This window comes from Barbus barbus, assembly GCF_936440315.1.
Source record: "Barbus barbus genome assembly, chromosome: 19".
In the NCBI taxonomy this organism is placed as follows: Eukaryota; Metazoa; Chordata; class Actinopteri; order Cypriniformes; family Cyprinidae; genus Barbus; species Barbus barbus.
The window spans coordinates 16,435,176-16,447,123 of record NC_136747.1 but is presented as its reverse complement, the minus strand read 5'-3'; the positions used below and the strand labels follow the sequence as shown (position 1 = coordinate 16,447,123).

Below are 11,948 nucleotides of genomic sequence, written 5' to 3'. Positions count from 1 at the left end.
ATACGTCACAAAATACACTGATAAAAAACCTCTTATCCCAAGAACAAAGTTAGCCGTTAAAAATGTACTTTTATGATAGTAGATAGTTGAATCTAGTTCTGCGTTCAGCTTTTCACACACAAATATTACAATATCGGGATTTTGAAAATAAAAATAAAAAAATCTTTATTTACAAAATTTACAAATTATTTTTATTTACTTTTGGCACTAGGCGTTTGAAATAACTAAATATAATTTTTATACTGTATTAATAAAAAAAATTGTTGATAAAAAAAAGGACAGTTAAAATTGGGTTGAACTGTTTATTATTTTCAATCATCTTTCTTATTAAACCATTTGAACAAAACCCATTACAGTTTCATAGTACACAAACCCAACTGAAAACACAATAGCAAACAGGCTACAAATGAGACAGTGTGTGTGCGTGTGTGAGCCCCGAGATGCTGGGATAAACTCCAGCCCTAAGTGACCCTGCAGGGGATAAGCAGTATGTATGGATGAAAACAGTATTCAATTTACTGAAAGATTTAGAATATACATCAAGATGATCAATCACTGTAGACTATTATTAAGCTATACCCATCTTATATAATGAGCTATCTGACTGATAAGCCTAACTTTATCTACGAGCCACAAGCTCAAGAAGAGTCGATGCAATCTTGTCGAGACTGGTGGAGCTGGACGCTTCTGGAGGGGGTGAGGATGATGGGTGGAACGGGTCGTAGGGTTCATCGCCTGGGTGACGGTCACTCTGATGAGACCTCTGCTGTGCTCTTCCAGCATACATCCTTGCTTCTTCTTGTAGAGAGGTTGGTTGAAAGTGAACAGGAGGCTTGCCAAAGCTCTCTGAAATCAAGATAATCATGTGGAACCAATCAGGAGTTTATATAGAAGATTTTACATAAAGTTGTACAAATTCGTAACACTTCAAAACACTGTAATCACAAGGTTATTCCTTGTCATCTGCTCCTCAGGAAGACTAGTTTGCCCTACATCCATTTGAAAAAATTGGATGTATGATTACCTTGAAAACACCTCTCAACATCTGCTGGGCCTCTGTTCTCAAAACGCTCTAATGAACGTCCTTTCTGATGCTCCCAATTTCTTTCAGGATCCAAATTTCCAAAGCCTCTGTAATCATCTTCATAATATCTTGTCGCTTGAGTATTTCTTGGAGCTTCTGCTCTTGAATATTCTTCAAAATGTTGTTCCTTTTGTCTAGGATCTTCATCATAACGTCTCCTCTCTGGAAGATCTCGTGCGGTCTCTTGTAACATCGTCTTTTGAAATCCTCTGGGATCATTGGCATATGGCCTTGCTTCTTTAAGATAACCATCAAATCGTTTTGACTCTTTGTAATCATCTTCATAACGTCTGCTCTCTCTAAGACCTCTGGGGTCATCCCCAATTTGTTGGACCTCTCGAAACATTCTAGGGTCATCTCCATATTGTCTAGATTCTTGGAAACTTCTGGGACCGTCGTCATATCGTCTGGCCTCTTGGAAACCTCTCTTTTCCAAATGCATGCCATCTGGGTCATCCCTTGTCTGCTTTACCCCTCTATGATCACTGACAGGTTGTGAAGTATGGCCCTTTAGATGAAGGACGACAAACAGATAATTATTTAGACTGAATTAAATAAGAATCATTCTTAGCAGATGACACTGTGCTTACCCCAGTACATCTGGATTTGTTTTCTTGAAACTCTTTCAAAACTGTGCATAGCTTTTCTTTAAGAAATCTGGCTTCGTCCATATTATCAATCTCGATGTCATTCTGTAATTTAAACAGAATATGTTCAAATGAAAACTCCAGTTTATCAGGTAGTCTTTTTCATGTTTGTCAAATATTCTGCACTCACAAGTATGTCCAGAACATTTTCATGTTTTGGATTAAGATGGGATGTACTTCCAGAATCCACAAATTGGTTATTTAACGACTGTAAATAAAAACAAAAACAACAAACAATAAATATTACAACAAACACTAAGTTCATTTATATCACACCAATATAATGGAGCTACAGTGGGTTAGTGGATAGTCTAGCCACAGTCTTCATCTGACTGTTGAAGTATATATATATAAAATCACAATGTGAGATTGAACATTTGAAAGATTGAATACATGTGGTACATCACTCTGTCTTGTATGCGAACAACAATGAAGCCAATTGTAGTTTGATTAATGTGAATACAGTCCACGCTAGAAACAAAGAACAGCTATAATCACATTATCCATTTACGTTAAGGTAAGGATTAGTGAATTCCTACTGAAATGACTGGAATTTGTCTGCAATATTATCGCACCATTAGTCTGACTTCACAAAACATTTAAATTACATTTTAACAAGCAAACTTACTGCTTTAGTCCAATTAAATGCACGTAAATTGAACTGCATCTAAATGCATTTCATGACAAAGTATATCATAGGAATACCTATATACCATATTTAAAAAAACAAGTTATCTTAAAATAGAACATTTTATACACAGTTGGTTTGCGTGTAAATAAGAGCAACTGTCTTTGCAGTTTTACCGGAGGATTTGCTCTAAACGGTGCTCCTCTTGGTTTCTCTTTTAGGGTGGATTTATCTGAATGTCTGAAAGAGAATTTAGTTAAAAAAAAAAAAAAGAGAAAAAAGGGGGCATATTAAAGACAGCAGCCTTATTAGTGTAAAAATACACCCATTAAATTTCATAATACTGAGCAACAAATTTTCTGAATGTAACATTCTGAAATGATCAACACGTCACCTCGTATGTGCGTGTGCTATTTCCTCTGCGGTTGCATCAGAGAATCTGCTCTTCTTTTTCTTTTTAGCTGGAACTGCTTCTTGTGAATATGCTCTTGGATCTCTGGGTTTAAGCATAGTGGGGTAACCTTGTACCTCATTAGCTTTGTCCCAAGGCCTACTGTGCATTTCTCTGACAGTCCCCCTTTTCTCCTCATTAAAGCTTCTTCCTTGCATTGACATGGGATTCATGGAAGGATTTCTCTCTTCATAACCTGCATACTGCCTACCTTCCATTTGCTCTTTCTGATAATCTGATGTTCCTGGGCGGATTCGGAGGTCTTTGTCATTAAATCGGTTTATTTTACCTCCTGAGAACTGTCCTCCGCCAAGACTTTCTCTTTCATAGTCTTCTTGAAGTCTCCGCCCACCCTGGTCTGCATAGGGCCTTGTATGCATTTCTCTTTCAGGATAATCATCACCTCGTGAATGTCTTCCTCGAATGTCAGCATCTTCGTAAGGTTTTTGATGTTGGTTTTCTTCTGGATAGAATTGTTGGCGGATTGCGTGGCTTGGATTATTAGGTCTATTGTACTGCTCATACTTATCGCCTGTATAATAGGGTCTTCCTTGTCGTTCTTCATCTAAGTATGTCTGTTTTTGAATCTGTTCAGGGAAAGGTGGCTTCCCAAGAGAGTCTTGTCCATAGTAAGGTTGTTCATGAACACTGGCCTGCAAATCACTTCCTGCTTGTTACAAAGGGTAAAAAAAAATTATAAAAAAAAGTCACAAAAAAGATCTATTCTAAGAAAAATCAGATGGTGATTGAAACCTCAAATATTCACCTTGGAAAACATTTCTGAATTTCTCTTGAGGTCTTTTGAGTGCCTAAAATGAAATTACAATTAATATTAATATTAATATTTCTATGTGTTCTATCCAAAACTACTCAAAATAATCAATTTTACAAGCAACAAATCCACTAAGAATATAATACCACTGGCTTTCCCCATCCCTCTTGCTTTTCGACTACTGCAGCTTTGGCCCTGGCAACGAGACCTGGCTGTTTCTGATTGTTGTCTTGCCATGTAACCAAGTCTGGTCTTTTCAGCTCCTGCCAAGACAGATCAAATGTAAACAATTTATTTCACTCTGAACAGTATAAGGGTAAAAGTATAATGAGGAACAAAGTCACCATACCAAGTATTTTTGTCTGTGTTTGCGTCCAACGATATGGGCCACCATGCTGTAAAGGTCCATCTCCACGACACACATTCGGCACTTGTACTTCAACACAGTTTTGCCATCTTCAGTGACATGATCTGGAATCTGCATCAGGGAGTGGAGACCTGACCAAAAAAAGAAGGAAGAGTGAGTGGTATATTTCAATTGAAAAAGATACTTTGAAAATGTCTCAGTACTCTTCTCAGCCATACAATAAAAGTCAATGGGGTCCAAATTCCAATGTTATTTTGGATCCCACTGCCTTTCAAGTGTATGGGGAAAAACACAGTTGAAATTACAGTGGCCGAGAGCTCAACACGCTGCAAATAGATAAAACACCTGCATATAAAGAAAATAACTTCCTCAATTTGACAACACACACGCTGCAAATGCTCACAACAAAACCAAACAAAGGAACGCACTGCGAATAAAATTTATTTGTTTGTGTTGGGAGCATTTGCAGCACCTGCTGTCAAACTGATGAAGATGTTTTCTTGATTTGCTGGTGCTTGGTCTATTTGCATGCGTTTTCTGAAGTTGCAGCGCGTTGAGCTCTCTCGGCCACCATATGAAATAGTTTACAAAACATCTTCTTTCAGTGTAGGTGACATGACGTGAGGTGGGTAAATGACAAAACTTTTATTTTCGGGTTACCTATCCCTTTAAGACCACTTTACTCTAATATTTTAATTCTATGTTAATTTGAATGGTTTTGGTTATGAAGTCATCTTACCAATGATGGGCTCATCAAGATTCAGATATTCCAAATATTCTATTATGTCTGTCCATTCTGGCAGTGGAGGTGGTCTCAGAATCTCTCCTATAAGGACAGAATCAGCTCATAAAACATGATAATTTCAGAAGTTTACAAGTGTACAAAAAATATATATTCTTTATGTCTGAAAGATCCTATATTTCTTTTACTGCAGCAAAATCTGAAAAATATGTCTGAAAATACACCCACACTGTTGCAAAAGGTGCATTGTCACGCATTGTTTTTATAAGCGGTTTCTACCCGTTTAAACAGGTCAGATCACAGTAATGGTTGGTTTTTTTTTGCAACCACTAGTGAACCACAGTGTATTAAGCTTTGAGAAACATTTGCATTTATGCATTTAGCAGACGCTTTTATCCAAAGCGACTTACATTGCATTCAAGTTACAGTTTTTACATTTTATCATCTCTTGCTTTCCCTGGGAATCGAACCCATGACCTTGGCGTTGCTAGCGCCATGCTCTACTATTAGAGCTACAGGAAAGAAGCATTTCCACAAATTAGCTGATGAAGACTCCTCTCGGTGTTAAAACAAAATGTTGGTGTTTGCTTCAACATTGGGTTTCTATTTGACATGCTATCAAACAGACAAGACAAAATTAATTTCTACAAACACTGTTTCTGCTTAAACACATTAATCTAGATCTGAGGCTTTTTGGCAAGTAAAGCAGTTCCTGAGTCATTCTTTGTACTGGTATATAATAGCCATTTCCACCATCTCCATGCTGAAACCTCACATTTCCATCAGAATCCAGGGAGTCCATCTAATTTTTAGCCATCATGAAAGACGTCACTTGATGAATGACAATCTGGTCTCGAATTGTGGAATAACGCTGAAACAAGACCAAACTGTCCAATCCACTTAAGGATACAAATGGGCATCCAGATCTCTAGAATCTAAGAAGCTTCAGGAAAATTTTCCAGCATCAAGGTCCAGTAGTTTCATAGCAAAGTGATCTTTCACAGTGCCCAGGTGATGAGCTGGTACACCGATTGTACTAGCATTTAATTGCCATGGCAAAACAGTCTCCCCAGGATGATGACCAGTCCAGATGCTATAGAATTTCATACTTATCCACCTGCGATACTGTCCACACGTAATGTGTATGGCATGCTTGCTTCTGTTGTCCTCAATGCCTGCTTTGGTAATCACCAAATTTGAAAGGGGATGCTTTGAAGTTGGAAATAAAAAAAAAATCTGCCGAGCACACTGGAAGCATTGTGCTATTTACAGCATGTATGATGTTTTTGGGGAACACATTTACAAGTTAATCATCTCGCACTGAACAAATAAAAATATACCGGAGAGCACGAACAATGAATTGAACCATAAGGTCCTGAAAGTTAAGATTTTTACAGATCTATAAAGATTTGTGCGCACATCATCATTACTATTTTTTTTAAACATGTCCTCATAATCTTTAAATTAAAAACATGATTGCAACATCAATGTACACATCAGAGAAGAGAAGGCGGGACAATAAGATTGTCCAATACCCAAAGGAGTTTCAATACTTCCCCACAACAACCTGTCACCTACATGAAACGATCGCAGCGGGCCAATCATATCCTGATAAACAAACTCAAGTCCCATTTTTTTTCTCATTCAAGAAGCTGTATCACTCTGATACACGGCATAATAGGAAAGAAAAGGAGGTTGCATTTTCCATTGCATGCCGACCTTACACAGAAAGTTGAAAAACTCACCCATGATTCAAGTCTTATTCTTAGAATAACAAAAAATTCCTGTTATTCCTGTTTTTTAAATCTTCCATGGTTTCACTGCAAATACAAAAATCCACTTAATGGATAAAAAAAATCCAGGTCTGTGTGATTCCAACAGGATTATGTTTCTTCTTTGTCTTCAAATCCATGACAGACCAAAAAAAGTCTTCTAGCTTCTAGGTCTTGATATCACTTTAAGGACAAAAATCAGTTCTTGTGATGATTCCTATCATCAGTGGTGAATCCTGTGAGTTTTATAGCTGTAATGTCCACACATTTTGATGAGAGAAGGACATCCTTCTCTAAGGAAACCCTTCTGAATTTATGAGATGACACCTGACAATGTGAATACTTACAAACTCCTTGAGATTTCTGTTGAATTTCCTGATTTGATACAGTATATGTGCTTTTAAATAGCACAATTAATTTCGATATAATCTCAAAATAAATAAAACTAATTAATTTGATTTCAGGACATTTCATATAATCCTATTACATTGATGATAACTGTCTGAAAAAAATTTAATCTGACTTTTTACTGAACGCAATAAGGACTAATCACTGGAACACTATAAACTAATTTGTTTTAATAAATCCAGCAGAATCAGGGGCCGTGAGATGCCTAGACATTAGAAGTAATTCTGGATAAAGTTGTGACTTTTACTACTTACCTTGTGAAGCTAGGGTGTCCTCTTTCTTTGAAGAGATAAACAGTGGAGGAAAAACAGGCACAGGTGATTATACATTTTACTTATGTGCACTTCATAGGACCTACTTGCAATGCTGAAATAAAGTAAACAGAGGTTAATAACACATAAGCAACAAAGAGTGTTTTGACGGTAGAGGTAGATGGTCCAAACCCCAATAGGGGGAGAACTTTTATCATTGGGCTCTTGGTTAAGGCACTTTACCCCAGAAGCTCTGTGGAACACATATTGTGCATCATTCTGGATAAAAAGTTCAAGTTTGAAGAACCGCAAATATGGTTATGAAGGAAGCATTGTGTGTGGGAAAATGAATCCCAAATTTTCCAGAAAAAAACTATAAGGTTGGGTTTCACTTGTTCATGAAAGGAAATAAGATGAATAATGAGGCATTTCATAAAGTTACATGTCATGACGGAACTGTAAGAGCTGAAAAGATTTGAATGAGAATGTTCAAAGTTTTTTGCATGTTTGTCACACTTTTATGTTTCAGATCAAACTAATTTAAATTTTAATCAAAGATAACACAAGTAAACACAACAGAGTTTTTGAATTAAGTTTTTTTATTATGAAGGGAAAACAAAATCCAAACCCACATGGCCCTGTGTGAAAAAGTGCTTGCCCCTTAAACCTAATAACAGGTTGGGCCACCCTTAGCAGCAACAACTGCAATCAAGTGTTTGCGATAACTTGCAATGAGTCTGTTACAGCGCTGTGGAGGAATTTTGGCCCACTCATCTTGGCAGAATTGTTGTAATTCAGCCACATTGGAGGGTTTTCGAGCATGAACCGCCTTTTTAAGGTCATGTCACAGCATCTCAATAGGATTCAGGTCAGGACTTTGACTAGGCCACTCCAAAGTCTTCATTTTGTTTTTCTTCAGCTATTCAGAGGTGGATTTGCTGGTGTGTTTTGGATCATTGTCCTGCTGCAGAACCCAAGTTCGCTTCAGCTTGAGGTCACAAACAGATGGCCGGACATTGTCTTTCAGGATTTTTTGGTAGACAGCTGAATTCATGGTTCCATTAATCACAGCAAGTCTTCCAGGTCCTGAAGCAGCAAAACAGCCCCAGACCATCACACTACCACCACCATATTTTACTGCTGGTATGATAGTCTTTTTCTGAAATGCTGTGTTACTTTTACGCCAGATGTAATGGGACACACACCTTCCAAAAAGTTCAACTTTTGTCTAGTCAGTCCAGAGTATTTTCCCAAAAGACTTGGGGATCATCAAGATGTTTTCTGGCAAAACTGAGACGAGTCTTTGTTCTTTTTGCTCAGCAGTGGTTTTCGTCTTGGAACTCTGCCATGCAGGCCATTTTTTCCCAGTCTCTTTCTTATGGAGTCATGAACACTGACCTTAACTGAGGCAAGTGAGACCTGCAGTTCTTTAGATGTTGTTGTGGGGTCTTTTGTGACCTCTTGGATGAGTCGTCGCTGCGCTCTTGGGGTAATTTTGGTCAGCCGGCCACTCCTTGGAAGGTTCACCACTGTTCCATGTTTTCTCCATTTGTGGATAATGGCTCTCACTGTGGTTCGCTGGAGTCCTAAAGCTTTAGAAACGGCTTTATAACCTTTTCCAGACTGATAGATCTGAATTACTTTCCTTCTCATTTGTTCCTGAATTTCTTTGGATCTCAACATGATGTGTAGCTTTTGAGGATCTCTTAGTCTACTTCACTTTGTCAGGCAGGGCCTATTTAAGTGATTTCTTGATTGCGAACAGGTGTGGCAGTACTCAGGCCGGGGTGTGGCTAGAGAAACTGAACTCAGGTGTGATGGGGGCAAACACTTTTTCACACAGGGCCATGTGGGTTTGGATTTCGTTTTCCCTTCATAAAAAAACCCCTTCATTCAAAAACTGCATGTTGTGTTTACTTGTGTTATCTTTGATTAATATTTAAATTTGTTTGATGATCTGAAACATTAAAGTGTGACAAACATGCAAAAAAAAATAAAAAAAAATCAGGAAGGGGGCCAACACTTTTTCACACCACTGTAAGTCATTAAAAATAACAAAAACATGAAAATGTGTTACTGGATTTGAGCAGGACTCAGTATCCTGTGCCATTCCATAAAACAACTAAGTTATATAACAGAAATAAATTTGGCTTATTTTCTGTCAGCCCTTTGTAGCCAGTAGCTATAGTGGCACAGCAGTCTCCACAAAGGATGCACAAAACAAAAATAGCATGGTAAGATTTGTATGGTGAGAATTCCCATTTGGCCAAACATAAGTATAACTATTTCAAATGCACAAATCTGAAATCAAGCTGAATATATGATTGTGCTTGAGGAGAGTCACTCAAGTATCTTCCAAAGATTCAACGTCAAGAATCTCCAAGCTTTGGAAAATCAAAGCAACAAGGAACAGCTGAGAAAAGAAAAGCTGTGCAGCCTGACTCCCGGAAACACTGTGGCCAGCCAATCAGACTGGAACTGGTAGATTTTGACAACTCTTGCCATTTTAGCACACAGCATCCAATCATCCTTTAGCAGTATTGTGAAGAAGCACATCATCTTGCAGCACCAACAACAGCCATATTGGCTATAGGCTGCCAAACTACAGCACATTTTAGTGCAGATGACAAGTATTGAGTAGTGTGAGGATGCCCTCAGACTAAAAACAAAACAATGCAATGTGTGACAGTGCTTTAGAATCTTCTCAAATATACAGAAGTGTACAAGAATATACATGTCGTTTCAAGCAGCTCCAACTGTTCTGGAGATCGAATATCCATGACAAGGGTTCCATGACAGATCGAAACCCTTGTTAAAGTAAAAAGATAAACCTCTAAAATGATAAAGTGCATATGGTGCTCAAAATGAAATGTAATTGGACTGGCATCTCACTGTCTTACAGTAAAGACAAAGACAAAAAAAATTGTAATCAAACAGTCCAAAACACTCCAGTGTCCACACGACTCCTCCTAATTTGCTTTAAAAGCAGAAGAATGAGTAGTTTTTGGACTGGTAAAGAAGTGCAGACATAACCCGTATACAAGGTCATAACCTGTGTATACAGTGTCTAAGACAAGAAATGAACAGGCAAAATGTTGTTCGCTGGTTGATCTCTATTCCTTAGAAATCCTAAAGTTGAACGAGGCAGAAAAGTGAGTAAAACAACACATCGAAGTATTATAATCTGAAAACACTTAAAATATATAATAAAATTATACTTCACAACACAGAAATACTAAATTATACATGTACTACCAGTCAAAAGTTTGGAAAAATAAAATATTTTCATTGTTAAAAATCTTTTATGCTCACCAAGGATGCATTTATTTGATCATAAATACTATAAAACATATTGTGAGAAAATACTACAATGTAAAAGACTCGTTTTCTATTTACTATATTTTAAAATGAAATGCAGTCCTGTGATGGGCAGAGCTGCATTTTCAGCAGCTCTGCCCAAGAAAATGCTGATTTGGTGCTCAGTTATAATCAATTATTATTTGTACTCCTTCAGTCACAACACTGGATTTTCTCTCCTTACCTTCAAATGCTGTAATGTGGTCACGTGGATTTTGTAATGAGTTTCTCCCCGTATTCTTTTATCGCAGATCTGAGGAACAACATTTATCAATATGACGTCCCACAGAGTTAGGTCAATACATTTACATGAAGTTTTAATGAACAGGACCAACATTAATATCTGTTTTTGAGCACTCGGGTCAAAATAAGACAGATTTACCGTGCAGTCAATGAAGCTGTTGGCCTGGTCATCGTCGTACACCGTCAGTAAATCGGCCATCTTTCGAAACTAAAATAAGACAGTGTTGTGTTATTGAGTGCTATTCCCACAGTATGCTCTTGGTCAAGCCATGAAAAAATGCAGTAAACAAAACATGAATCTAGTAAACATATTACACTTTGCATATCAAATACATCTACGTATAAATCATATTTGCGACGCACCTCCTGTACAAAGCCTCGCTCGCAAGAATTAGCACAAGATGAGCGAATTAGTGATCTAATGCACTCAACATGAAACTATTTTCTTAAATTATTCTACTTCTTTCCAGCGTCTTCTTGAAAAGATTATCGACGTTAAAGAAACAAAAGTGGTGTAATGCAATTCGTTTGGCCACTTCCTTAGTGCTCGACTTCTTCTGTGGTACAATTCTCTTTGCTGCAAAAAACGTTCGTACTACCTCTAGTGGATGGGTGACAAATAGTTCATCAAAAAAATCTATATTGCGTTGTTCCCAGCCTGTATGACTTTCTTTTTTTTCCATGGAACATAAAATTAAATATCATGTACAATTTAAGCGACTAACAGCCTCAGACACCATTCACAATAAAATGCACACACAAGTGATTTGAGACTCATTCTGTTAGTGTTTTACATAATCTTTTCTAGTCCACTGAAGAAATTCATACAGTTTTGAGACAAAACAGATGACAGATTTGTCATATTTTGACTGATTTTATATAGATGAGTTAGAAACAGCATTCTGTTAAAATGCAGCACACGTGGGTTTATCTGAACGCTCATACAGTTTTCCCACCAGATGTCGGTGTGATGCAATAAGTGAAGGCTTCGTGACAGAGACAACAGCGAAAAATACAATACAGTAATTCCACTGACAAACACAAATACTACCTCTCTTTTACAATTTAATAATAAAAAAAGACTGATAACATTATAAAATAAAGTCTGTCTGGAATGACATGAAGAAACAGAACTCAATCCAGAAGAACTATGGCGACGTCCCCAATATGCTTCAAGAAACCTACCTGCTTAGATATAAATTTATATATATATATATATATATATA

The 11,948-nt window shown here is 37.3% G+C and overlaps 1 protein-coding gene across 4 annotated transcripts; it reads right to left on the bottom strand.

The window, feature by feature from the left end:
- Positions 1 to 289: 289 nt before the first annotated feature.
- LOC306885270 (uncharacterized protein) lies at positions 290 to 11,301 on the bottom strand. Of its 4 annotated transcripts, none has more exons than XM_079441684.1 (14): positions 11,086 to 11,298; positions 10,862 to 10,930; positions 10,664 to 10,732; positions 7,126 to 7,150; positions 4,689 to 4,775; positions 3,932 to 4,080; positions 3,729 to 3,845; positions 3,577 to 3,619; positions 2,754 to 3,477; positions 2,536 to 2,599; positions 1,862 to 1,939; positions 1,675 to 1,776; positions 1,025 to 1,592; positions 290 to 846 (listed from the first exon to the last, which is right to left on the bottom strand). In XM_079441684.1, the coding sequence occupies exons 2-14, from the start codon at positions 10,919 to 10,921 to the stop codon at positions 620 to 622; spliced, it is 2,313 nt and encodes a 770-aa protein (XP_079297810.1). In that variant the 5' UTR covers positions 10,922 to 10,930; positions 11,086 to 11,298; the 3' UTR covers positions 290 to 619. The 4 variants fall into 4 exon arrangements, with proteins under 4 accessions (XP_079297810.1, XP_079297809.1, XP_079297812.1 ...); XM_079441683.1 differs by having other exon boundaries at positions 2,754 to 3,480; positions 11,086 to 11,288; XM_079441686.1 differs by lacking the exon at positions 7,126 to 7,150 and having other exon boundaries at positions 11,086 to 11,301.
- Positions 11,302 to 11,948: the final 647 nt, after the last annotated feature.

What these genes read in the sequence shown, in the direction of transcription:
- LOC306885270 (XM_079441683.1), bottom strand. Translation starts at nt 10,921, where the DNA reads ATGGCCGATTTACTGACGGTGTACGACGATGACCAGGCCAACAGCTTC. An exon ending in CCACATTACAGCATTTGAAG is followed by an intron (nt 7,151 to 10,663) that starts GTAAGGAGAGAA and finishes ATCTCTTCAAAG; the next exon opens with AAAGAGGACACCCTAGCTTC. An exon ending in TGTTGAGAGGTGTTTTCAAG is followed by an intron (nt 847 to 1,024) that starts GTAATCATACAT and finishes TCTTGATTTCAG; the next exon opens with AGAGCTTTGGCAAGCCTCCT.